This window comes from Canis lupus, chromosome 26 (genome assembly GCF_011100685.1).
Source record: "Canis lupus familiaris isolate Mischka breed German Shepherd chromosome 26, alternate assembly UU_Cfam_GSD_1.0, whole genome shotgun sequence".
Classification (NCBI taxonomy): Eukaryota; Metazoa; Chordata; class Mammalia; order Carnivora; family Canidae; genus Canis; species Canis lupus.
In genome coordinates, this window is record NC_049247.1 from 29,933,076 (window position 1) to 29,958,244 (window position 25,169).

At 47.2% G+C, this 25,169-nt stretch overlaps 2 protein-coding genes across 3 annotated transcripts in view; one reads left to right on the top strand and one right to left on the bottom strand.

The window, feature by feature from the left end:
* Positions 1-1,764: 1,764 nt before the first annotated feature.
* On the bottom strand, positions 1,765-5,468 carry MRPL40 (mitochondrial ribosomal protein L40). The gene is made up of 4 exons (XM_038575901.1): positions 5,307-5,468; positions 4,931-5,014; positions 3,442-3,600; positions 1,765-2,205 (listed from the first exon to the last, which is right to left on the bottom strand). Exons 1-4 carry the CDS (start codon positions 5,357-5,359, stop codon positions 1,881-1,883), a joined length of 621 nt encoding a protein of 206 aa, XP_038431829.1. The 5' UTR covers positions 5,360-5,468; the 3' UTR covers positions 1,765-1,880.
* Positions 5,469-6,348: 880 nt separating this feature from the next.
* The window catches only part of HIRA (histone cell cycle regulator), an 89,147-nt gene continuing 70,326 nt past the window's right edge, over positions 6,349-25,169 (top strand). For both annotated transcript variants that reach the window (XM_038575903.1, XM_038575905.1), the window contains exon 1: positions 6,349-6,487. In XM_038575903.1, coding sequence (XP_038431831.1) covers positions 6,451-6,487 — 37 coding nt within the window. In that variant the 5' untranslated portion in view covers positions 6,349-6,450. The remainder of the gene's footprint in view (positions 6,488-25,169) is intronic.

A 25,169-nucleotide genomic window follows, 5' to 3' on the forward strand; every position in this document is an offset into this window, starting at 1 on the left:
GGTGTAGATGTGGCTGTAAAGGGGTACGAAGGGGTATCCTGTGGTAATGGAACCATGATTCATAGAGTTGCATGTGTTCTGAAATTGTGTAGTGCTAGACATACACACGGATGAGCGTAGACATAGTGGGAAACCGGGATACATTCTGGCCTGTAACTGTCAGTCTCTGGGTACTGACAGTATTGGTGTGTAAGATGTTAACACTTGGGGAGGCTGGGAAAACCACACATAGCCCCTCCCTACATCTTTATTTTCAACCTCTTGTGAATCTAACTACTTCAAAATATAAAGTTAAAATTGCTGGCTGTGATGCATGAATTGATGATACAACCTAATGCATGGAACTACATGCATGTTATAAAACACTACTACAAAGCACCTGCAATGGGCAGGGAGGTGGAGAAGGCCTCAGCATCTGAACCCAAACCTGGATGAAGAGGCCTTGAACCTTGCAGAGGAAGGGGCACACAGGCCACAAGGAACAATTGAGTGCCATGTGCTGACAGGGGGAAGGTGGATGGGGATGGTAGACAGCCTAATGCCTGCTCTGGCTTGTGTTCCACGGAGCCCTCTGGTTGCTGTGCAGAGGAGCTTAAAAGCGGGAAGTGCCCACATGGCTGCTGCAGAACGGGCAAAAGGTGGCAATGGTGTGGACCTCAGACATAGCAGTGAGGCTGCGAAAAGTGGCTGGATTCAGTGTTTGTCTCAGGTAGAGCTAAAGAACTTAGAATCCTTAGGCAGTGTTTTATTCCAGTAAAAACGTTTGGTAAGTTTTTAAACCATAAGTGAACCATACACCAGGAAAACACCTTGGAAGGAGATAAAAAAATCCGAATTTTTCCTCAAGGAAATGTTTCCCTGGTTTATCTACAGTAAGGTAGTGAAAAACCTAAAGCCTTTCAGAGGGAGCAATTCAAGTCATTAGGAGAAATGGCTGTATTTGCTTACTGGACCTTTACTATTCTGGGCTGAATTATGTCGTTCCCCACCCCACCCCCCAAATTCCTGTGTTGAAGCTCTATCCCCTAGAACCTCTGAATGTGACTTAAAGGATGCTTAAAGAGGTAGTTAATTTAAAATGAGGTCATCATATGGGGTCCTAATCCAATATGACTGGTACCCTTATTATATGAGACAGGCACAGAGGGATGACCCTGAGGACCCAGGGAGAAGGCAGCTCTCTATAAGCAAAGGAGAGAGGCTTCAGGAGAAACCAGTCCTGCCAACACCTTGGAGTTATAGCCTCCAGAACTGAGAAATTGCTGTTGTTTCAGCCCCTGGGTCTGTGGTACTTTGTTCTGGCAGCCCAACACACTAAAACATTTACTATTCCATACTAATAACACTTGAATAAGAACCAGGTGCCACACTCTCCTAGGGAACACAGCAACATTAAGTAGTGTGTCCCAGGCTTGTTCCAATCTCTTCAGCCTCCCTCCCCAGCTTAAAACCCAAAGCTGGCCCTGCCAAAGATGCGAGGAAGCTCTCATACTCCATTTGCCTAATGAGAAGGCCCTGCCTCTTCTGTCTGCACAGGCAGGTATGCAGACAACACACAGCACACAGGCTGCACATCCTTCACCTCTCCTTGAAGTACTCTATGTCTCTTGCTGGTAGTGTCTGCCCCACACAACTGGAATCTTCCTTTTAAATGGGGAGCAGCGGTAGAAGTCTTGGTCATCCTGTCCCCAGTATCAGATAAGGGCAGCATCTCTCAACACCATCAATCCTCAGGTGAACTAATTTTGACTCTAACAAGACAGAGACACTTGATTAAACGTATTTATTCACAGCATGCCGGATTCTGTGACAAGCAGGCCTGTGCCCTGGTTATTCTGGCTTGAAAGGGCACTGTGTTCCGCAGACAGGTGCCTGCAGCTCTACCTCTTAAACTCCACCTGTGTGTACACCTTGGTGATGTCATGGTACCTGCCCTCAGGGGGCTGGTAGCTGGAGATTGGTGGTGTGTAATCTGGCCCTTCTCTTTCAAAGGGGAACAAATTGGGGTCCCGCTTGGTAGCCTCTTCATGTAGCTCTGGGGATATGAGTTTCAGCTCCTCCAGAGCTTCCTGCTGGGACTCAAGCATAGAAGTGATGGCATCCCTCTCCTTCTCGTGCTCTTGATGCTTGTACAGGGACCACTTCTTGAGAAGCAGAGCTCTCCGCTCACTCTCCTCAAAGGGAAGCTCCACCTTAGGCCGCTGTCTTGGAACACACAAATCCAAAGGTGTGAAGTTAGGGAGAACCGATCTCACTGGCCAGGTAGTCTGGGAGACTGCCTATGACCCAAGTGTCCCCACTTCCAGACACAGATGGGACTCAGGAAAAATGTGGAAGTTAGGGACAAATCAAAGAATGGAATGTTGAAGTGGTAGCAGCTGCAACTGATGCTGGAAGCCAATGTCATTTGCTTTACGTGGACACAAAAATCAGCGATGTTCTAAGAAGACCCGGTAGCACCTCCTCTATCCCAGCCTGAGACTACTTTTGGTGAGAGGTGACTGTGGAAATGTAAAGTGGTGTTATGAAAATGGACACCCAAGCCCAGGGCAGCTGTAAAATACCAAAAAGCACCTGCCATGTCCCACCTGTATGGCAAGGTGCTACTTTATAAGTGATACACACCTTTTGCAAGGCATCAACCTTGTAAAGCCTGTACACAACACATTCCAACTAGGAGCATCAGTATATTAAAGCTAGAGACTGGGCACCTGGGTGGCTCAGCAGTTGAGCATCTGCCTTCGGCTCAGGTCATGATCCCGGGGTCCTGGGATCGAGTCCCACGTCGGGCTCTCTATGAGGAGCCTGCTTCTCCCTCTGCCTATGTCTCTCTCTCTCAGTGTCTCTCATGAATAAATAAATAAAATCTTAAAAAAAAAAAAGCTAGAGGCTAAAGGGCAGCCTGGGTGGCTCAGCAGTTTAGCGCCGCCTTCAGCCCAGGGTGTGATCCTGAAGACCCAGGATTGAGTCCCATGTCAGGCTTCCTGCGTGGAGCCTGCTTCTCCCTCTGCCTGTGTCTCTGCCCCTCTCTCTCTCTCTCTGTCTCTCATGAAATAAATAAATAAAATCGTAAAAAAAAAAAAAAAAAAAAGCTAGAGGCTAAGGGTTTTCTACCACCAAGATGGGGCAGTGGCTGCAGACCCAGGCCCAAGTCTTCAATCACAGCCAAAACTCATCTTGCAAAAAAGCAACAATATGAACTGGCTTATCAAACAGTTATTTCTGAGTTTTGTTTTTTTTTTTTCCCATTTCAGCCTTTCAAAAGCACCACCCAGGAATGCTTTTTGCCAACTCCCACAAGACAGAGTCAAGACAGAGACTAGGACCTAGTCAGCCCATGCCCACTCACCTCTTCCTGTCACAGGCATGAAATGCAGACAGAACTGCCTGAAGGTGATGGAACTCTTTGTCCCAAGAACCTCAACCCTAGAGGACCCTTACCTTGTTTTATCCAAGAGCTTCACAGGTGTAATAAAATCTTCAATGGGAATTAGCTCCTGGCTAGCTTTCTCCAGTCGTCTGATCCTTTTTTTCAAACGGTCCTTTACTGCTTGATCTTTTTTAGGATCTACCTTTTTCTTCTTTCGTAGAGGTTCTGCTCTAACGGATAAAGCAAACATTAGACATTTTCCTCTTCAGTCTCACAAACATCCTGAGACATGGCACTGGGTGAAGTGCCGGGAACTCATACTATGGTCTCCTCTGGGAAAAGAACTATGCATGGGTCTAACCTCACACGCTGAGTGTGAAAAGGAGATGGCCTCCAGCCCAGGGTCCTTGTGAGAACTGTGTGAGCACTGTCAACCCAAGAAGAGCCAGAAAACTTCATGGGGCATCAGGATATAAATTAAGAATACGTACTCATCTTGAGCATTGGGTTCAAAGGTACCTTAGAGTTGCAATGTAAACTGGAAATACCAAGCTGGCAAATTAGAAAATCATTACTCACACTGTAAACAGATTTGTGATTGTAAAAGTGATTTGAGTAAGACTTAGTGTAAGAAAGTGACTGGCATGTCCCTGTGGACTTTTCAGGATTTCTTAACAAATTTCCATGTCCTAAAGCACTAGGATGTCTGAGGTACTCTCAGGAACATATGTTCTATGGTAATAACATACTATTAAAAATGAAGTAAATCCTCAGGGGCACCTGGGTGGCTCAGTCGGTTAAGAGTCTGCCTTCTTCTGGGCAGCCCGAGTGGCTCAGCGGCTCAGCACCTGCCTTCTGCCCAGGGCGTGATCCTGGGGTCCTGGAATTGAGTTCTGCATCGGGCTCCCTGCATGGGGCCTGCTTCTCCCTCTGTCTCTGTCTCATTAATAAATAAAATCTTTCAAAGAAAAAAAAAAAAAAGAGTCTGCCTTCTGCTCAGGTCATAATCCTGGAGTCCTGGGATCCAGCCCCACTGCTATAGGTGGGCTCCCTGCTGAACACCAGTTGGCTTCTCCCCCTCTTTCTGCCCCCCCCAACCTGTGCTCTCTTACTCTCTCAAATAAATAAACAAAATCTTAAAAAAAAAAAAAAAATCCTCTAGCATCAAGACTCAGCTTTGTCAATCAAGTCCCTAAGAAAGCATCCAGACCTCCCAGGTGGAAAATCTCATCCTTATGCCTCTGCCGACCTCTCCAGGGAATCACAAGTCCACGCTGTGTCCTCTAAATCATACAACAGTCCCTTTAAAACTAATTTTTATTTAAACCATTTTTACGTTTATTTTTTTGTTTTGTTTTCTGACTACAGGCAGCAGCACTCCACATACAGAATGCTGAAAGACAGAAAAGTATCCATCTGAATTTACACAAGAAACTTTCCTGGCAATTAATTCTGCAAATCCAACGTGCAGGGGTGTTGTTTGTTCTGTGCACACGCACATGGGTCTCCCGCTGACCCCCGCCCCAGGCCCCCGAAGAGGTCAGGCCCAGGGCCCTTTACCTCATGGGAATGAGCTCCCAGAAGGACAGTAACGCAGCTCGCTGGTGAGTCTCTCTCATCTGTGTCTGCCAAGGGCCCAAAAGCCTGAAGGACACAGGAAGATATAATAAATACCCGATTCTCCTCACTACACAGGAAAAGAGGAAGCAATTATGCTACCCCCCCAAGACCTGGCGCCCTGGTCACCGCTGGATGTGACAAGGTCAACGTGGGAGCCCTCCCAAAACTTCCCGCCCCCTCGAGAGCCCTCGGGCAGGGTCCCTGCTCGCCAGGGCGCAAGCGGACAGCGCCAGCTCCCCTCTTAGATAAAGTGGTCGAGGCGTCCGGCGAGAGCGCAGGCGAGGGGCCTCGCGACCCCGCTGGGGGCCGCACTCACCCGCTCCGCGAGCGCAGAGCACGAGCGGAAGCTCCCAGGGCCGCGACGGCCATGGCCCCTCCGCCGCTCTCCACAGGTCGCTTCCGGGCGCGCGCCCCTTGGCGGTCCGGCCCGCAGCGCCCCGCGCAAAGCTCCGGCCTAGCTGTCGGCCCGCGTTCGCGCGTTCCGGGGGCGGAACCCGCCCCGCCCCCGACGTGGCCCCGCCCCGCACGTCCCGGCGGCGCGCGTCACGCCCCGAGCGCCTCGGACCTCCCGCGGCGCCCTCCCTCCGCTTCCTGCCAGCGGCCGAGAGCAGGACCCCGCCGGCCGTGGTTCCGGCCGGTCGGTGGCGTCCCCGCCAGGGCCAGGGCCAGGGCCCCGCAGTGCAGCCGGAGTGGCCGGGCGGGCGTCCTTCTGGGTCCAGGTGCCCACGTCTGTGAAAACGGCCCCGATCTTCCATAAGCGCGCTCGTCTCGGCCTCCCCCGTGACCCCCACCCCCGGGGCTTGCTCATCCCCCCACGTCTGTCCGAGCCCAGGGCCGCGGTCCCCGCAGGCACAGCGTCCAGCTCCGGCACGTGGCCCGGCCCTCGCGAGACGCCCAATAAACGCGTACCGATGAATGACGGAAGCTAGCTCAGGAGTAGGACTGGGAACCGGCGAGGTGGAGCTGGGGAGAGGCCGTCCGCGCCGTCCCGACCCCGCCTGACCCCGCCGGCCCAGGCCGCCGCTCGAGGCGCCGCTCGCCGGCAGTCCTCCTAGCTTCCCCTTTGGCGGCGGCCGCGCCCGGGACGCGCCCCCAGCGGAGCCGCCCCGCTGTGCCCCGGCCCGTGGAGGAGCCCGGGCGGCCCCGTCCGCGCGGGGAGCGGTTTCCCGCCGGGGCGATTTGGCAGGTGCGCGCCGTGACTTCCGGCGTTGCCCGGGAGCCGCCGGAGGAGGAGCGGCGCAGGGGATGCGGCTGTGGCGGCGGCGGCGGCGGCCGAGCGCAGGGGGCGGCTGTGGCGGCGGCGGGGGGCGCGGGCCGGCGATGGCGCGGCGGCGCTGAGGGCGCGGGGCGGGCGGCGGCCGGAGAGCGGCGCGGGAGGAAGCGGCGGCGGTGGCTCCATGGCCCGGGCGCGCTGAGGGACGCGGCTCTCGCCTCAGCCCGGCGGCGGCGGCGGCCGAACAATGAAGCTCCTGAAGCCGACCTGGGTCAACCACAATGGTGAGTGCGCGCAGGGGTCGCGGGTGGCCGAGCCCGGAGTCGGGTCGGGGTCTGCGGGAAGGTCCGAGCGGCGCGCAGGCCCTGCCCGCCTCGCCCCGACGCGCCCGGTGCCCAAATTGCGGGGGGTCGGCGGAGCGGACTTTGTCCTCCGCCCGGGGCAGCCTGCGGGCACGGGCACGTGCTCCGCCCGGCCTCGGCGAATCCGCCCGCACGCCGGCGCCTGCACCGCGCCCGCGGTCGCCCACCCGTGGTCCGCGGAGGAGCCGCGGCCCGCCTCCGGGGAGCGGCCCTGGGCGCCGGCCAGCGCCTGCCACTCGTCTGCATCCGCCAGGATGTGCTCGGACGGTCCAGGGGCCGAAACCCGGGGCCGGGCCCCACTGTGGCCTCTCAGTGGTGGGGTGAACACCTGAAACCAACCCTGCTGGTGGGGCTGGTACTGCCATGGCCGAGGCCTGAATCCGGTGACGGTGCTCCCATTTGGGGACCTGTGGCTTGGTCCCCGAGGTCCCCCAGCTGAACGAACCACCTTTATGCTGAGCTGAGATGTGAGGGTGTCTTGGGTTGGAGCCCCCGGGCAAGGAGTGATGGAGGAGAGGGGCCTCCCAAAGCACACCCCGGAGAAACAGACTTCCCATCTTGTGGCTGAGGACAAATCAGCCCCCCAGACTGGTAGAGCAGTTCCTCATAGTTGTACTGTGTTGGCACAGCTGCTGCAGGAGGTGGCCCTTGCTCCCCAGGGAGGTGAGGGGAGAGAGAGAGAGAGAGAGAGAGAGAGAGAGAGAGAGAGAGAGAGAGAGAGAGAGAGAGAGATCTGAGACCCCCCATCCCCTTGCTGACAGCGCTGAAGCAGCCTGGGGCCAGTAGCCCTGATTCCAGCCTGTCTCTGCTGGCAGGAAAAGGGTCACCCTGATTCTGTCTTGTTCCTCATTTCTACTTTGCAGCTCGACTAGAGGGAGCTAGTATTTTCTTTGAGAGCAAGTACAGGCCCCCTTTTAAGACGTGTAGCTTTTTAGTTTTGAACTTAATTCTAGGATGCTTTCTGCTGCTGCAACTGGATTGAACTTCTATGTTGGTTCAGTCACATGTGTTCTCTCCCCTTCTGTCTTGGTTCGTGACATCTCTCTCATTTTTCAGGGTCCAGATGAGGTTACAGTTTCTGTTAACATTCCTCCTGTTTTATTCCACTAGATGTGCCCTGTCCCTGTGGGTGTACTTTCCATAGGCCCCCCCTCCACCACCCACTCCCTCAGGGCAGGGGACTGCCTCATTCCCCTCTGTATTCCCTGCTACATTCAACAATACCTCTGTACAGAGGGTCTATGGTAAATATTGGTTGCAACAGGTAAGCTGAAGTTTCTGTAATTTACACATACACAGGTAGGCTTACTGTGCATGAAAGCAAAAGTGCAACTTTTGCAACTTTAGTTGCATTTTTTCCTGTACCTGACTTCCAAGAGCTTTTCCTGATGTGTAGTGTGTATATCTTTCCCTGGAGAACTGGGCAAATGTTCAGTAATTATAAATTATGGTGCTCGTGAGTCAGAAAAGGAAAAAATTTTGCTCTGTAAGTGAAGGTCTGAAGGAATTTTTATTTTTAAATGCTTGGTCTAGGGGATCCCTGGGTGGCGCAGCGGTTTGGCGCCTGCCTTTGGCCCAGGGCGCGATCCTGGAGACCTGGGATTGAATCCCACATCGGGCTCCCGGTGCATGGAGCCTGCTTCTCCCTCTGCCTGTGTCTCTACCTCTCTCTCTGTCTCTCTGTCTCTCTCTGTGACTATCATAAATTAAAAAAAAAAAAAAAATGCTTGGTCTAGATCTTTTTTTTTTAAAGATTTACTTATTTATTTGAGAGAGAAGATGAGAGGGTGCGAACAGGGGGGAGACGCAAAGGGAGCTCAAGAGAGAATCCTCAAGCCGACTACCCATTGAGCACAGAGCCAGATGAGGGGCTCAATCACAAGACCCCAAGGTTATGACTGGAGAGGAAATCAAGAGTCAGCCACTCAGGGACACCTGGGTGGCTCAGTGATTGAGTGTCTGACTTCAGCTTCAGGGCGTGAAGCCTGCTTCTCCCTCTGCCTATGTCTCTGCCTCTCTGTGTGTCTCTCATGAATAAACATATAAAATATTTAAAAAAAAAAAAAGCCGCTCAACTGACTGACATGCCTAGGAACCCCCTAGATCAATTTTTGTGTGTAGTCTACCTTTCTTCAGTCTCTCTTCTACCTCTTGCCATAATAAGCTCTTCCATAGGACATAAGTGTTATGCTATGTAAGCATAAGTATGTCAAGACGCTTAAGTGATTAGGTACAAATGAGTGAGAGTCTGCGACCGAAGCAGCAGCCAAACATCCCAGCCTGACAGAGTGGGTAGAGCAGTGGGCCTTGGCGTCTTGTTGCTGCAGTCCCTCCGTGGTCCTAGGATGGAACAGGATGGTATCTGCTATGCTTTCTTCATAGTATAGTTGTGATCTTAGGTTGCAAAGGTAGACACAGAAGTGCTTCCCAGTGCTTTAGAAATCTAAGAGATAGTAATAAAAGAAACTGAGCCTGGCAGGATAGGATTTAACTTTCCTTTCTTTTAAAATTTCCTAAAATCAGCCTCTGTCTCTTTAAGTGTTCAAAAGGACTGCCAGGGTAAATTACCAGTATCTTGAAGGACATGTTGATGATCTGGGTCACTCCTGAGCAGTCTCTTGAAGACTGGTAAATAGTTGGAGCTGCTGGGAGCAGGGGCTGCTTAGCCAGAAACCAGAGTTGTGGGTAGTGGCCAGTGAAGTCACGCTTATTTTGGATTAACAAACCCCTAAGACCATGGTGCTGTGGAGAGTGCATCATAGCACTTTTTGGCTTCTTGACTCTGCGTTCATGTCTCCTGACTCTTTATGTGACTGAACATACTTTTTCTGGTGTCTGGGACTCCCAAGAAGGAAGGAGCTGAGAGCCCAGCATTTTCCCTGTTCTGTCAGAATCCATTCAGCCGCAGTGGAGAGGCCAGCTAGAATAGAGCAGGCAAAGAAAAAATTACCTGTTGGGGTGTGAGCATACTGTCAGTCTCCATTTTCCTGACCAATAATAGTGGCAAGAACTTTCCTGTAAGGTAGGGTTTCTCAGCCTCAGCACTGTTGACATTTTGGACCATATAATTGTTGTGAGGACCATCCCAAGTGTCTGTCATAGGATGTTTTAGCATCCCTGGCTTCAACCCGTCGAGATACCAGTGCCACCACCCCCACACACACCCAGTTGTGACAATCAAAATGTCTCCAGATGTTGCCAATATCCCCTGGTAGCCAGAATCAGCCCCAGTTGAGAATCACTGCTCTAAGGTGATCGGTAAGGTAATAAATCTTCAAGTTGTTACATCACAGCAGAATGAGCCTTGAACATGGAATCAGACTGGATTCAAGATGCCATCATTTATTGGCTGTAAATTCTTAGGCTTGTGACTTCACTTCTAGGCCTTGGTAAAGTTGAGGAAATATAAGATTTGTTCCTGTGCTTTCATTCTGTAGCCAAATATAAAAGACAGTCTTAAATTACACAGTGGGGATCTGGGTGGCTCAGCAGTTTAGCACCTGCCTTCGGCCCAGGGCGTGACCGCGGGGGTCCTGAGATCGAGTCCCACATCGGGTTCCCTGCATGGAGCCTGCTTCTCTCTCTGCCTGTGTCTCTGCCTGTCTCTCTGTGTCTCTCATGAATAAATAAAGTCTTTAAAAAAAATTAAGATACACAATAAGAGCTAATGATATTTATCACTTATATGGAAGTTATGTGTGCTAGCCACTGTTAACACATATGCCTGTTTTACTCTGTGTTCTTGGATATAGTATTCCTTATATACTTATTTTTATTTTAGGCTTGGCCAAAATAAAGTGCATTTCTAAGTTAAGTCAGAAAGTGAATGAATTTTGGTTGTAGAAAAAATTAATTTAGAAAATTTCATTGAAGTCAGCCTGGGTGGCTCAGCGGTTTAGTGCCGCCTTCAGCCCAAAGGCATGATCCTGGAGACTTGGATTAAGTCCCACATCAGGCTCCCTGAATGGAGCCTGCTTCTCCCTCTGCCTATGTCTCTACCTCTCTCTATCTCTCTCTGTGTCTCTCATGAATAAATAAGATCTTTAAAAAATTTTTTTTTCATTTAGATTCATGGTTCTTCCCATCCCTGGGCCTTTTCTCCTAAGAGTTTCTGGAATTTTTCACTCCTGGTCAGACAGTGTCTGTGCTCAGCTTATCAGGGAAGCCCATTCTAACCAGAAGGACCAAACTGAAAGAACTCTTGTCCTCCCTTGGCCTCTGGCTCACACTTTGATGGCATTGTTGTAAAAAAGCATTTGGCAAATTTTCAACACTGGGATAATTTGTCAGTTAATCACATTGCTTTATGGTGTGTGTTTTTCCTCCTGCCCTGTAATTGGATTATTTTCCCCCCTACTCTGTGTCTTTCTAGAAAGGATTTCAAGACATCTTTCTGAGACACATACTGATGAAAATAAATAAGCTTGAAGGGGCAATGCAGGCAGTGTGGTACAATAATGAAGTCAGCAGTGGGTGTGGAAAGGGCCTGCACAGCTGCTAGAGGGGTACTGCAGACCTATCTCTGAGAACAGGCTGGGGGGGATCCTGATGGTGATATTTTATGATTGCAGTGGTCATTAAGATAAGCTTTGCAGTTTGTCTACATCAGGGGTTCTTAAACAGGCCAATATCTGGAAAAATGTTTTATTTTCACAACTGAAGGGGTGTGCTACTGGCAGATAGAGGGCAGGTCTGCTGCTAAACACTACAGCATATAGGACATTCCCCCACAATAAAGCTGGCCTAAAATGTCAGCGGTGCCGAGGTTGAGAAATCCTGCTTTAGACAAGAACATTTATCATTGTTTGCCTTTATCATTGTTTGCCTTTTCGTGTATTCGTCTCATGGTTCCAGATAGATTATAAGCTTCTTGAGGACAAGAATTTTGCTTTTTATTTTGGAGTCAGGTAGTCTTGAGTCTATCTGTGCCCTGCTCCCTCACCAAATATGTGTTACAGAAGGTTCTTTTTATCTCATTTCCTGATTTGTTAAATGAAGCCAATAATACCAGCCTCATCTGCTACCTGTGAAGGCTCAGAAAATCTGAGCTCTCTCATGCTCTCTCTCTCACTGAGTCATGCCTGAAGACAGTAGATTGATTTTTTTTGAAGATTTATTTATTTATTCATGATAGAGAGAGAGAGAGAGAGAGAGAGAGAGAGAGGCAGAGACACAGGCAGAGGAAGAAGCAGGCTCCATGCCGGGAACCTGACACGGGACTCGATCCCGGCTCTCCAGGATCACACCCCGAGTTGAAGACGGTGCCAAACCCCTGGGCCACCGGGACTGCCCATGTTTTTTTTTTTTCTTAAATGACCAAAATTCCTCATGAAGATTCAGAAGAAAATGGGTGGCATTTTACCCTAGATAACACACATGTGGATCTTCTGCTTATTAATGAACAAAACTTTGAACCCTTCTGGAGAGAAGGCCTGTGGTGATCAGAGGTAAATAAGGCTTGTATGGAAGGCTGTGTTGTAGGTGGGAGAGAAGGACAGATAGACCACATTCTAGAATACAGGGCAGGTAGAAACCAGAGTTACACAAAAGTGAGCCATGATAGCTCTAGGGACAAGGGCCTGGTTTGTCAGTGTACCTAGGGCTGAGCCTTGATGGGAGGTGGTTTGTGGTGGTAGGAAAGGCACTGCTGCTGTGGAAGTGTCAGAAGCAGAGGCCCGGGGAGGGTTGAGAGCATTTTAGGGAAAAGAATAGATGAAACAAACAGCAAGAGGTTTAGAACACCTCTGGCAAAAAGAAAATCCATTTAGGTCAAAACTCATTGCTTTTGAAAGCAATACCTGCTTTGATGCATTAACCAACCTAGGACAGACCAAGTCATAGGGAAGTTGCCCTGTAATGAGGGACAGCCAGAAGAGGCAGTGAGCTTCATTTGAGGGCCAGGAATAGACCTTCATAGGAACTGACTCCAGGTCTGCTGCATTGTCCCATCAGAAGGTCCTGCACAGAGAGACACTCAGTGAATTCACCATTCAATGAATAATGAGTACAGATTGTGTGCCAGGGCTAAGTGCTGGAAATGTAGCAGTGAACCAAGCAGCATAGCAGGATCTTTTGGGGAACAGCATGTGATGATGCATGCATTCTAGACAGTGAGACTGGGAGGGCTATTTGCTGGAGGCATCTTGTCTAAGTGGACAGGCTGATGAAGAAGGGGAGCTCACTAGAGCAACAGCAGACATCATAAACAAGACCAGTTGCAGAGAGCATTAGATGCGTTAGGTGTGGGGAGAGACAGATAAGGAGTGCTGTGGTAGGGGTGGAGGGTGAGAGAATTTTAAGTAGGGAAAGCCTGAGTGTGAAGGTAACTTGAGCAGACTTCACAGGAAGCAGACTCTGAGAGAGGCTTGTGTACAGGAAAACTATTGAAGAGTGCTGGAATCAGGACTGGACAGGAAGAAGTTGAGCTGTAGTGCAAAAGTGCAACACAAGCTGCAGCCCGACCCTTTTGGAGGCTCTGCAGCTAGTCCTTGTGAGTGTCCTGAATTGGGTGAAGGGCCAGGGCTTTCTATAGCCACATCCACAGTCATTGGGCCCAGGCTGTCCTAGGGAGGAGACCTGACCTTGCTCAAAGCAGTTCTTCCATTAGGGTGGGTCCCCTATGGAGAAGACCTCCCCTGGGAGTTTTCATAGGCTGCCAACACTCCTGCAGCTGGGGGCAGGTGCTTCATTCCTGGAGGGAAGGGCCCTAGCCTAGTACCACAGCATCCATGCCAGGCCTCGTGGAGGTGAGGAAGGAAGCTATCTGAAGGAGGAGGATTCCCGCCAGAGAGAACACGCAGAACGTGCCTGGTGGGTTTGAGGAATAGCATGGATGTCTCTGATTTGGAGTGAGAGTGGAGCAGCAAATGGGCAAGAGCACTAAGAGTTGAGGCTGGAGAGAGCTGGGGATTGACTGGGACCTGGTGTCTGTTAGACTTCAGTTCCCAGTGCCATGTGAGCAGAGGAATAATGTGGCCTGACTTGACTATTACAGATCCTTCTGACTTCTGCACTGGGACTAAAATGGGTGTGGGAGCAAAAAGAGAGCCGGGAAACCCATTTAAGAGGCAGTTGCAACTAGGGGTGGTGGAAGGGGAGGAGGGCGGGGGGTGGGGGTGAATGGGTGACCGGCACTGAGGGGGGCACTTGACGGGATGAGCACTGGGTGTTATTCTGTATGTTGGTAAATTGAACACCAATAAAAAATAAATTTATTAAAAAAAAGAAATAAAAATGTTTTTATTCAGCCAAAAAAAAAAAAAAAAAGAGGCAGTTGCAATGATCCAGGCAAGAGATGACTGTGGTTTGGACCAGGGTGATGGAGGTAACTGTGCTGATGAGAAATGGCTGGATTCTGTATTAGTGTATGTATATTATTTTTGCATATTTTATATATTTTTAATTATATAAAATTAGGTACACAAATTATATAAATATGTAAGTATAGTTCACATAGTGAAATGTATAGACAGTTTGTATACGATTTGATGAATTTTGGCAAACAAATACACTCTCTAACTCATTCCCAACTCAAGATATGGAATGTTTGCACCTCTAGAAAGTTATAAACATACTGTGAAGGTAGAGTCACCAAGGTAAAATGTGGGATGTGAGGTGGCTCCTGGGCAAAGGGCAGCATTGTCGTCCAGTGAGATCAGTAAGAGAATAGAGCAGATGGAAAGGAAGAGCCGGGATTCAATTAGACAAGATAAGCCAAATGATGCCACTACGTGGGGCCTCCCTCTCCCAGTGTCCTGTTTGATAAATGGCTTCTTCATCTTCTCCCTTTTGAAAACACTGGAGCTCTATTCTAGAGATATTGTTAAGGAATAGGACAAACACCTACATTTTTGGCTAGAGACAATTGTCATATAATTATACTAGGATATGTCTTATGGTGTATGAGTGGATCTGGATAATGAAGCATTTTGTGATCGGGCACTTAGAATTCTTATTATCACAGTAATAACTTGTTCAATTTAGGAAAAACTAGAAAATGCTAAAACTTTTTATATGGTCCTTGAGACCATTTGGAAAGAAATAACTGAGTAACTTGGTGCTTTTAAAAAAACACATTTTATTTAGTGTACATACCACGATGTAAAAGTATCTAGATTCTTTAAGATCTTAGCCAAATCCCTGATACCATGACAAATTCAGTGTTTTTATTGTATACCCCCCTTCAGATCTTGCATTGCAGGTATAACTGGAATAGCTAAAATGTTGCTGTGCATTTTCTACTTAAAAAATCCTGCAGGTTTATTTTTTTCCTTTTTTTTTAAATTGAGGTATAATTAACATATAGCATTAATGTTAACATAATGATCCTGTATTTGTGTATCACAAAATGATCACCACAGTAAGTGTAGTTAACATCCATCACCATACATAGATACAGAATTTTTTTCTTGAGATGAAAACTTTTTTTTTTTTTTTTTAAGATTTATTTATTTATTCATGAGAGACACAGATTGAGAGGAAAGGCAGAGACATAGGCAGAGGGAGAAGCAGGCTCCTCGCAGGGAGCCCGATGCGGGACTCGATCCTGGATCCGGGGATCACGACCTGAGCCAAAGGCAGGCGCCCAACCACAGAGCCCACAGGAGTCCTGAGATGAAAACTTTGAAGATTTACTTTCCTCAACTTTCAAGTGTGGGATACAGTATTATTAGCCGTAGTGTTACTTTCTTAATTGTAAACCAGTTAATAGATTTCCAGCCCCCATAGAAATGTTTTAATTGCTCTTACTTTTTTTTTAAACATTTATTTATTTATTCATGAGAGACACAGAGAGAGAGAGAGGCAGAGAGACACAGGCAGAGGTAGAAGCAGGCTCCATGCAGGGATCCCGATGCGGGATTCAGTCCTGGATCCTGGGATCACGCCGAGCCGAAGGCAGACGCCCAACCGCTGAGTCACCCAGGTGTCCCTGCTCTTAATTTTCTAATGGAAACTGTATAGAAGAGATGATTATGTTTAGAGAAATCTATTTTGCAGGTAACTTTTAAGGAATATCTCTGTTCTGCAAAAGTAAAGGAGAAAAAAGTATGAAGAAACAGGTAGTGACTATTAGCAAAACTTCCTTGATTATGCATTGGCAAATGTTGCAGGAGAAGTGATTAAGGTTTATAAATGGTATGTCTGTAACTTTCTTTTACTTCACTTTGTGGCAAAACACACAGACACACTAAAACAGTTGCATGATTGCTACACACACACACACACACACACACACACAAACGGTTGCATGATTGCTACAGCTTCCTTCCTGTGCTATGTTTTGAATCTTTCAGCCACCTGATACCTATGAGATGTCATCGTGGTAGTGCTTACTTGAGGAGACTGGAGAAGTTTTGTGGTTGAAAGCAATAGAGATAACAGCAACAGATGGCTTTGTGAACCAGCCAAGGAAGGCCATGCCTCCCATTTGCAGGTGCTTAGTGACATCTGAGTCCTCAGTTCAGGAGATGAAGACCCTGCCTTTCAAAGATTGGGATGCTAGCGACCCTGAAGGTGTTTTTGAATTTGGGGCCTCTGGTGCAGACTTTCTCCAGCAATTAACAAGTACTTAGCAAGTACATAGTGTGTGCCTAGCCACAGCTCTAGGTACCATGGTGACTCTGTGACTAAAACAGACAAAAATTACTGAGCTCCCAGAGTTTACATTCTGGTGGTTGGGGTGGACAAACATGAAGTAAAGGAAATTATACAATATGTAAGAAATTGCTAAGAAAAAAAGTAGATGAGAATTGGGATTGGTTGTGCCAAGTTGAGGAAGTAGTACTTTCAGGTAGAGTGCTTAGGGCAGATCTCAGTGAGAGGGTGGCATTTGAGCAAAGACTAAAAAATGATGAGAAAAGAATGTGTGTGTCTAGGAAGGAAGCAGTGCAGGGCACTCTGTGGAAGCACTCCTGCGCAGTCTAGGAACAGAGGGGAGGCCAGGGCATGAGGCCAATGATTGGGGGCGGAGTCAGAAGATGAGGCCAGAAAAGTCATGGGGGGGTGGCGTGTTGTGCTGGGCCTGTTGGTTTCCCCTGTCCCAGGCATGGTCTTTGCTGATGGGAAGATGATGGGTAGAGCAGGTTTGGGTGGAAGATTGGGAGTTCCGTTGTGGAGAAGTTAAAGATGAAATGTCTGTAGACAGCTGGATAGAGGAACGAGCTGCACATTAGAGTGTTTAGGTGCACACGTCTCTCGAGAGATGGCTGGTTGTAGATGTAAATATACATTATTACCTGCATTAGGAGTCTGTTTTGCTGACAGCCACTGATGTTTTGATATTTACCTTTATTTTATATTACTACACACAGACATATATACTTGTGTGTGTGTGTGTGTATATATATATATATGTTAGATTTTATTTATTTATTCATGAGAGACACAGAGAGAGAGAGAGGCAGAGACACAGGCAGAGGGAGAAGCAGGCTCCATGCAGGGAGCCTGACATGGGACTGGATCCCGGGTCTCCAGGATCACTCCCTGGGCCGAAGGCAGCACTAAACTGCTGAGCCACCTGGGCTGCCCCACACAGGCATATTTAAAAACAGACCATAGATATGTGTGTACTTATTATTGAGATAGTTGTAGATGACCACACAGTGGAATGAAACAATACTAAGAGATTCTTTGTACTCTTTTCTCAGTTTCTCCCACTGGTAACATTTTTAAAACAGTGTAATATCACATTGACATTGATATTGACACAATCCATCTGTCTTACTCAGACTTCTCCACTTGTATTTGTACTCATTTGTGTTTGGGTAGGAGTTTAGTTCTTTTTTTTTTTTTTTTCCTTTTCTTTCTTTTTTCTTTTTTCTTTTTAGTAATTTTATTTGTTTATTTGAGAGAGAGAGAGAGAGAGAGCCGAGGAGGAGCAGAGGCAGAGGGACAAGCCTACTTTGTGCTGAGCATGGAGCCCGACACAGGGCTCAATCCTGGGACCTGAGATCAGAACCTAAGCTGAAATCAAGAGTCAGTGGCTTTATTGACTGAAGAGGCACCCAGGCACCCCTGGTTGTTTAGTTCTCTATAGTGTTTCACCTGTGTAGGTTCATGTATCCACCACTATAGTCAAGGCATTGAGGAGTTGTAATGAATACCTTTTATAACCCTCTCATGCCCCATACCTTACAGATAGGTAGGTAGGTGTGTGGATAGAGTTATATAGGTATATAGATAGATTGGTTTGGTTTGGTTTGGGTTAGCATTTTTTTCAAGTTGTGGCAAAATATACTTAACAAAATTTATCATCTTAACCACCTTTCAGGTGTATAATTCAGTAGTGTTTTGTATGTTCACACTGTTGTAAAACCAATCTCCAGAACTTCTTCATCTTGCAAACTGAAACTTCCCATTCTCCCTACTTCCAGGCCCTGGCAACCACCACTCTACTTTCTGTCTATAAATTTGACTACTCTAGAGACCTCATATAAATTACATCATGTATTATTTGTGACTAGCCTATGTTAATTATAACGTTTTCAGGATTCATCCATGTTGTAGACTGCATCAGAATCCTTTTCCTCTGTAAGGCTAAATGATACTCTGTTATATGTATACACCACAGTTTGCTTATCCATGCATCTGTCAATGAATTCTTATATTGCTTCTACTTCATGGCTATTGTGACTAATGCTGCTGTGAACCTGGGTGTACAATATCTCTTCCAGATCCTGCTTTCAGTTCTTTTGGATATATATCCAGAGGTGGAATTGCTGGATCATGAGTAATTCTATTTTTTTTTTTTAATATTTTTTTTTTTTTTTTTTTTTTTTTTTTTTTTTTATGATAGGCACACAGTGAGAGAGAGAGAGGCAGAGACACAGGCAGAGGGAGAAGCAGGCTCCATGCACCGGGAGCCCGATGTGGGATTCGATCCCGGATCTCCAGGATCGCGCCCTGGGCCAAAGGCAGGCGCCAAACCGCTGCACCACCCAGGGATCCCGAGTAATTCTATTTTTAATTTTTTAAGGAATGTCCATACTGCCTTGATAGTGGCTATACCATTTTACATTCCTACCAGCAATGCACAGGATTCCAATTTCTCCACATCCCTACTAGCACTTGTTATTCTTTCCTTCTCTCTTTTTCAATAGTAGTTCACCTAATAGATGTGAGGAGGTAATCTCATTCTGGTTTTGATTTGCATTTTTGTGGTAGCTAATGATGTTGAGCATCTTTTTTATGTTTGTTGGCCATCTGTCTGTCTTCTTTGGAAAAATATCTGTTCAAGTCCTTTACCCATTTTTGAATGTTTTTTTCTGCTTTCTGTCATTGAGTTTTAGGAGTTCTCTGTATTTCTAGACATTAATCCCTCATCAAATATGTGGTTTACAAATATTTTCTCCTGGGGCAGCCGGGGTGGCTCAGCAGTTTAGTGTTGCCTTTAGCCCAGAGCGTGATCCTGGAGACCTGGGATGGAGCCCCACATCAGGCTCCCTGTATGGAGCCTGCTTCTCCCTCTGCCTGTGTCTCTGCCTCTCTCTCTGTTTCTCATGAATAAATAAATAAAATCTTAAAAAAATAAAAAAAAAACAAATATTTTCTCCTGTTTTGTGGGTTGCTTTTTTATTCTGTTGATAGTGCCCTTTGGTGGGCAAAAGTTTTTAATTTTCAAGAAGTCCAATTTGTCTTTTCTTTTTTCTTTAAATGCCTGTGTCTTTGGTGTTATATCTAAGAATCATTGCCAAATCCAGTGGTGTTGAACTTTCTTTCATGTTTTTTTTTTTTTTTGAGTTTTATAGTGTTGGGTTTTACATTTGGATCATTGATCCATTTTGAGTTAAATTCTGTATATGTATAAGGATCTAGCTTCATTCTTTTGCATGTGAGTGTTCATTTTTCCTGGCATCATTTGTTAACAAAACTGTCCTTTTCTCATGGACTGGTCCCTTGTTGAAAATCACTTGACCACATATGCAAGGGTTTATTTCTATGCTCTCTATTCTGCTATGCTGGTATATAGGTCTTTTTTCATGCCAATAAAACACTGTTTTGATTACTGTAGCTTTGTAGTCACTTTTGAGACCAGGAAGTGTAAGACTCCAACTTTGTTCTTTTCCAAGATTCTTTTGTCTATCCGGGGTCCCATGAGACTCCATAAGAATAATAGGATTGTTTTTTCTATTTCTGCAAAAAATGTCATTGCTTTTTTGTTTTTTGTTTTTTGTTTTTTTTTTAAGTGAACTCTATTCCCCAACAAGCAGCCGGAACTCACAACCCTGAGATCAAGATTCGCACACTTGGTACTGACTGAGCCAGCCAATGCCTCTATCATTGCAGTTTTGATAGGCATTGCATTAAATCTGTAGAACTTTGGGTATTGTTGACCTCTTAACAGTATTAAGTCTTTCAGTTTGTGAACACAGGATATTTTTCCATTTATTTGTGTCTTTAATTCTTTCTGTCCTGTTTTCTAGTCTTCAGTGTTCAAGTCTTTGGCCCTCTTGGTTAAGTTTATTATTTCTAAAAATTTTTTTATTCTATTTGAAATGGAATTGTTTTCTTAGTTTCTTCTTAGGATTTTTCACTGTTGATGTATAGAAATGAAACTAATGTTTGTTGATTTTATGTCATTCAACTTTATTAAATTTTTTTATTCTGTGGAATCTTCAAGGTTTTCTACATACAAGATCATGTCTTTTGCACCCACCTTATATTTTAATGCTGTTTTGTAACTTTTTTTGCTTAATTAATGTTTCAAACATTTCCCCATGTTTCATTTTTAGTTACAAATTTGCCAAAATTTGTTAAAACCAGGTATTAATTGGCTGTACAGAAGTGTTTCTAGGAACAATGTGCAGTAGGCAAAGGGCCTCAACTTCCCCCAAGCTTCCATTCCAGCAGGACGTGCTCACAGGTGTTGCAGTTGGATCTGTCTGGTGAGCTGTCAGATTGTAAAGGCCCAAAGACAGGAGTCCAAACCACAGATCTGAAGGCCACCAAGAGGGCCAGCTATTCTTAAGTTCTACATTTTGGCCTCCTTCCTTGGGTCTTTTCCCCTCATGTGAAGGAGGAGGATTCTCTCTGGCCACACATGTCAGAATTCAGCTTCTGTACCTTACACGCTATTCCTGCCAGAAGGAGAGCACTCATGCTGCAGTCGTCAGATTGGCAGCTCCCAGACAGGGAACAGTGGCTGTCATAGCTCTGTGGAGAGAGTGACAGCAGGGTACTATCTGTTGTCTGAGGAGGGGTGCAAGGTGTCCAGGAAGGGTGACGTGGAAGCAGAGCCCCAAGGAGAACGGGCTTTGGTGGGTGTACAGGGAGAACATGCTGGCCACTGTCATTCAGAGGATGTGAGATTGCCTGGCAGCTCTAGGGCCCAGGTACTGGATTAATTTCTCTTTTGTCTCTGTTTTTGTACAAAGAAAGATGGAATGCAGGAAGTAGTTGGGAATTCATCTTTATAAATTTTTTTTTTTTTTTTTTTTTTTTTTTTTTTTTTTTTTATGATAGGCACACAGTGAGAGAGAGAGAGGCAGAGACACAGGCAGAGGGAGAAGCAGGCTCCATCCACCGGAAGCCTGATGTGGGATTCGATCCTGGGTCTCCAGGATCGCGCCCTGGGCCAAAGGCAGGCGCCAAACCACTGCGCCACCCAGGGATCCCGGGAATTCATCTTTAATATTGTGCTGTTCCACAGGAAAAGTTTTGTAACTAGTCAAGCCATAGATCCTTTCCCTCAGCTCTACCTCAAAGAGCCCTTTAAAAAAAAGGGGGGGGGGATCCCTGGGTGGCGCAGCGGTTTAACGCCTGCCTTTGGCCCAGGGCGCGATCCTGGAGACCCGGGATCGAATCCCACGTCGGGATCCCGGTGCATGGAGCCTGCTTCTCCCTCTGCCTATGTCTCTGCCTCTCTCTCTCTCTCTCTCTCTCTCACTGTGTGCCTATCGTAAATTTTAAAAAAAAGAAAAAAAAAAAAAGGAGGTCCGTTCCTGCTGAGGGAATGTGAACCACTGTATTCCTTGGACTAAAGAGTCTAGTGCTGGAAGGAGGTAGGAAGTCAGCATCATGCTGATGGCTTTGTGTAGGTGCACTACCATATTTCTTTGACTGTGGCACATTTCTACAAAAGGAAACGTGGTGCCCATTACCCCAGTCACACCTTTCACCAAAGCACATCGTGATCTCAGAAGTGTTCACATGTAACATGTGTGCATCTTTGAAGCAATGTGGCATGGCATCTTAATCTCTCTCAGAAGATGTTTGTAAGGGTACCTGTCTCTTCCACACTGTTCAGATTAGGAAACTAGTGTTTGGAGACATTCAAGAACTTACTCAAGGCCACATAGTTGTTGAGTGGCAGGGCTGAAAATTCTGCCCAAGCATGTTCACTGTTTAAATCCAGGTCTGTTCCCAGCCCTCGTTTCTGCCTTCCTTGGAGCCTTGAAGCCTCCTCCAGTCTTTAAAACAGCCCGTGCCCTACACAGCTGTGTGGAGCTGAAATGTGAATCTGACCTTGGCATTCCCTTGCTTCAGAGGTAGCTATAAAGGAAGGTCTGAGTTCCTCAGTGGGGTCTTGCTGGCCCCTACCCATCTCCTGAGCCTCTTCACTCCCTGTACTCTGGCAGCTTGTCAGGAGTATTCTGCATTCCATACCATGTCCCCTCTGCCTGAAATTCCCTTTGCTACCCTTCTGGCTGACTCCTCCTCAGCCTTTGGGACTCACTTCAGTTGTGGTTTCTGTAGGAAGCCCAAGCTGTTTTAGGTAGCTTTCCACCTGTGCAGACACCTGCCACTGAGAGCTTCCTGAGGGTAGGGTTGAACCTTTCGTAGCTTTAGTCCCATAGCAGGCCTCATAGACAACCACCAAGGTGGATGGATGAGAAAACATCCCATTGATGCTGTGAATGGGTATGGTGGGGAAGACTTGGGCTGTGGTGGGTACCTGTGCAACGGAGCCCCTCTGCTCAGCTCGGATTGACTATGTGTGCTCTTGGGGAGTCAGGTTTGTCTTTGACTTGCACATGAGTCATTTTGATGTGCTTCTTGAAGGGACATATAATACAGTATCTCACAGACCTAAGGAACTGAAAAGTACTCCTATGGCCAGGTGGATGTTCCTCCCTGATGGCCTTCTCAAGTCTGATGCTGAGTCAGAACTTTTTTTTTTTTTTTTGGTGAAAATGACAAATATGCAGCTCCAGTTGCCTTAGGCAGAAAACTGAATGAATTAGCATTTTGAGTTATCTCTTGTATAACAAACTATCCCAAAACTTGCTGGCTTAAAACAATAGCTATTTTATTATTTGTTTGTGATTGTGAAACCTGGCCAGGCTCAGCAGGGCAGCTCATCTTAGTTCTGCACAGTACCTGCTGGGATGGCTGGAGCAGTTTGGGGCCAGAACAGTTCACCCTGGGTCCTGTGTCAGAGCCCTGGTTCTCACTGTCATCTGGGTTCTTTGACCTTTCCTATGTGGCCAGCTTGGGGGTCTCAGGACAGTGGTCTCAGAGTACATGCTCTTATTACATGGAAACTGCCTTTTTCCAGAGGGCAAAAGCTGAACTTCTTTAGGCTTAATCTCAGAACTGGAGCAGCATCACTTCAGTCACTTCTGTTAGTTAAAACAGATCACAGAACTAACCCAAATTCAAGGGAAGGGAAGCATGCAAGGTCAGGAGTCCTGAGAAATCTGGTTTGCCAGAGGGTGATCAATGCTTAGTATAGCAGTCCAAGACCAAGTCCAGGTCATCAGGACTAGTTACGCATGTGTGCATAGCTCTGGCTCTCGCTCCCTACTTCACCTTTCACCTATGAGCTTTGAATCAGTTCCCTCCAGGCAGTATCATCTGAGCCCTCCCAGCATCTCCAGGCATGTCCCCTCCTAGCTTCACCTGGAAGGGCAGCACATTACATACTTAAAGCTCAGGGTCTGGAGAAGGCAGCTGTGTGACCTTGGGCAACTTTCCTAACTTGTGTGCCTCATTTTCCCCCCTCTGTCAAATGAGGATGTCAGAACTATCCGCTTCATGGGACAGTGTGAGATTTAAGAGAATACACCAGACCATGCTGCCTGCAGGGCTTGAAGAGGTACATCAGATGCTCAGTAGAGCATGTCATGGGCTGGGAAGGAGAGCTCCACTGGGCTATACCCACTGTGGCTCTGTCTCTCCTGGAAGGAGTAGCATGGCTGGCATCTACAAGGACTGGCCCACTGCAGTTTTCTAGGAGGTCCTGAGTGGAGATGGCAGCACTGATGGGGTTGAGGCTTCCTGCCACTGTCCTCACCATACTTGGAGATGTCTGTTCTTCTGAATTTCACAAGGCTCTTAGTGGTGCTAATTAGTCCCCTTCCTCTGTTGTCTGGCAGGACACTGAACTTCAGGCTCAGCACTAGATGCCATGGTGTGCATAGCTCTAGCCTGGGCACAGAGCCCTAATTGTCCTTACTTGTTTCTTGAGGCTTCCCTGTCAGGCACTTGTCATGGCCCAAGTGGTCAAGAAAGCCACCTTCTTGCTACTGCTTCCCTCAAGTCCTGTTTCCCAGCCTCTGGGAAAATGTGGCACATGCTCAGCAGCAGTGTGTCAGGCTCTCAGGCTTAAAACATGTGGCAGCTACCTGACCTAGGAAGGATGTGGCATGCCAGTGTAGGTCTGAGTGCATAGGCACCAGAGCACCAATTTGAACATTTCCAGTCCTTACTTGTGTTCCCCCAGTACCTACCACTCTTTTACTCACTGTATATAGTTGTCTAGATTCTTTTCTTAAAGATGAAGATGGGGCTAATTAGGGTCTGCACATCTGGGGAAGCTTTGAGTATACTGCATGTACTCCAGGAAGGCAATCAGCTACTGGGTTGAACTCGACCTGTTATTATAGAGCCCTGGCTCTTAGGTATGGGCTGGGAGGTGACTGAGGGTCTCAGGGACAAAGCTGGAGCTGCCAGGATGACTGGGGCCTGCTGTAGCAGCCCTTGTATTGGGTTTCAGTAAGTAGTAGAGATGAAATAATATGTGATGTGATTTCCAACTTTCCTAGGATTTCTGCTTGTTCTCTGAGACAAAATAAGGCCCTTGGCATTTGGCACATCTGCTTACTGGTGGCCTTACACAGCTGTTTCCCCACTACCATGTAATGACAAGAAGGAGAGCACATTTCCCCTTGTCTTGTGGAAGCTCAGGCTCAGTTTGCCTGTTAGGGGTGTGGCTCTGTGGAAAAAGGTAAGGTGAGCCGTCTATTGTTTGGGGCTCATGCTGGCGATTGCCTTTTTGGGTACCAATATTTGACTTTCCACACTTTGACAGTAGCCCTGGGAGGACTTTCAGCCACTGCCTGCCCCTGCCTCATCCTACCCTGCCTGTACTTGCCATCATGTGATTCTAGTGCTAGTAACCTTCTTTCTGGTGTCCATGCCAACTCCTCTTGGGTAATGGAGACAGAGCAGCCTCAACCAAGAGACTCCTTGGCAACGGCACCTTGTTTATAATAGTGATTGCTGATGTTCAGTCTATTGTCATGCTTCTGATTGTCACTGAAGGAATGTTACTGAGCCACCACTCACTGGGCCTATGCTAGAAGCTGAGGCTATGGTGATGAACTTGACAACAATTGACCTGCCACTCTTAGCATGGAAGCATACCAGGGAGCTGACAAACACC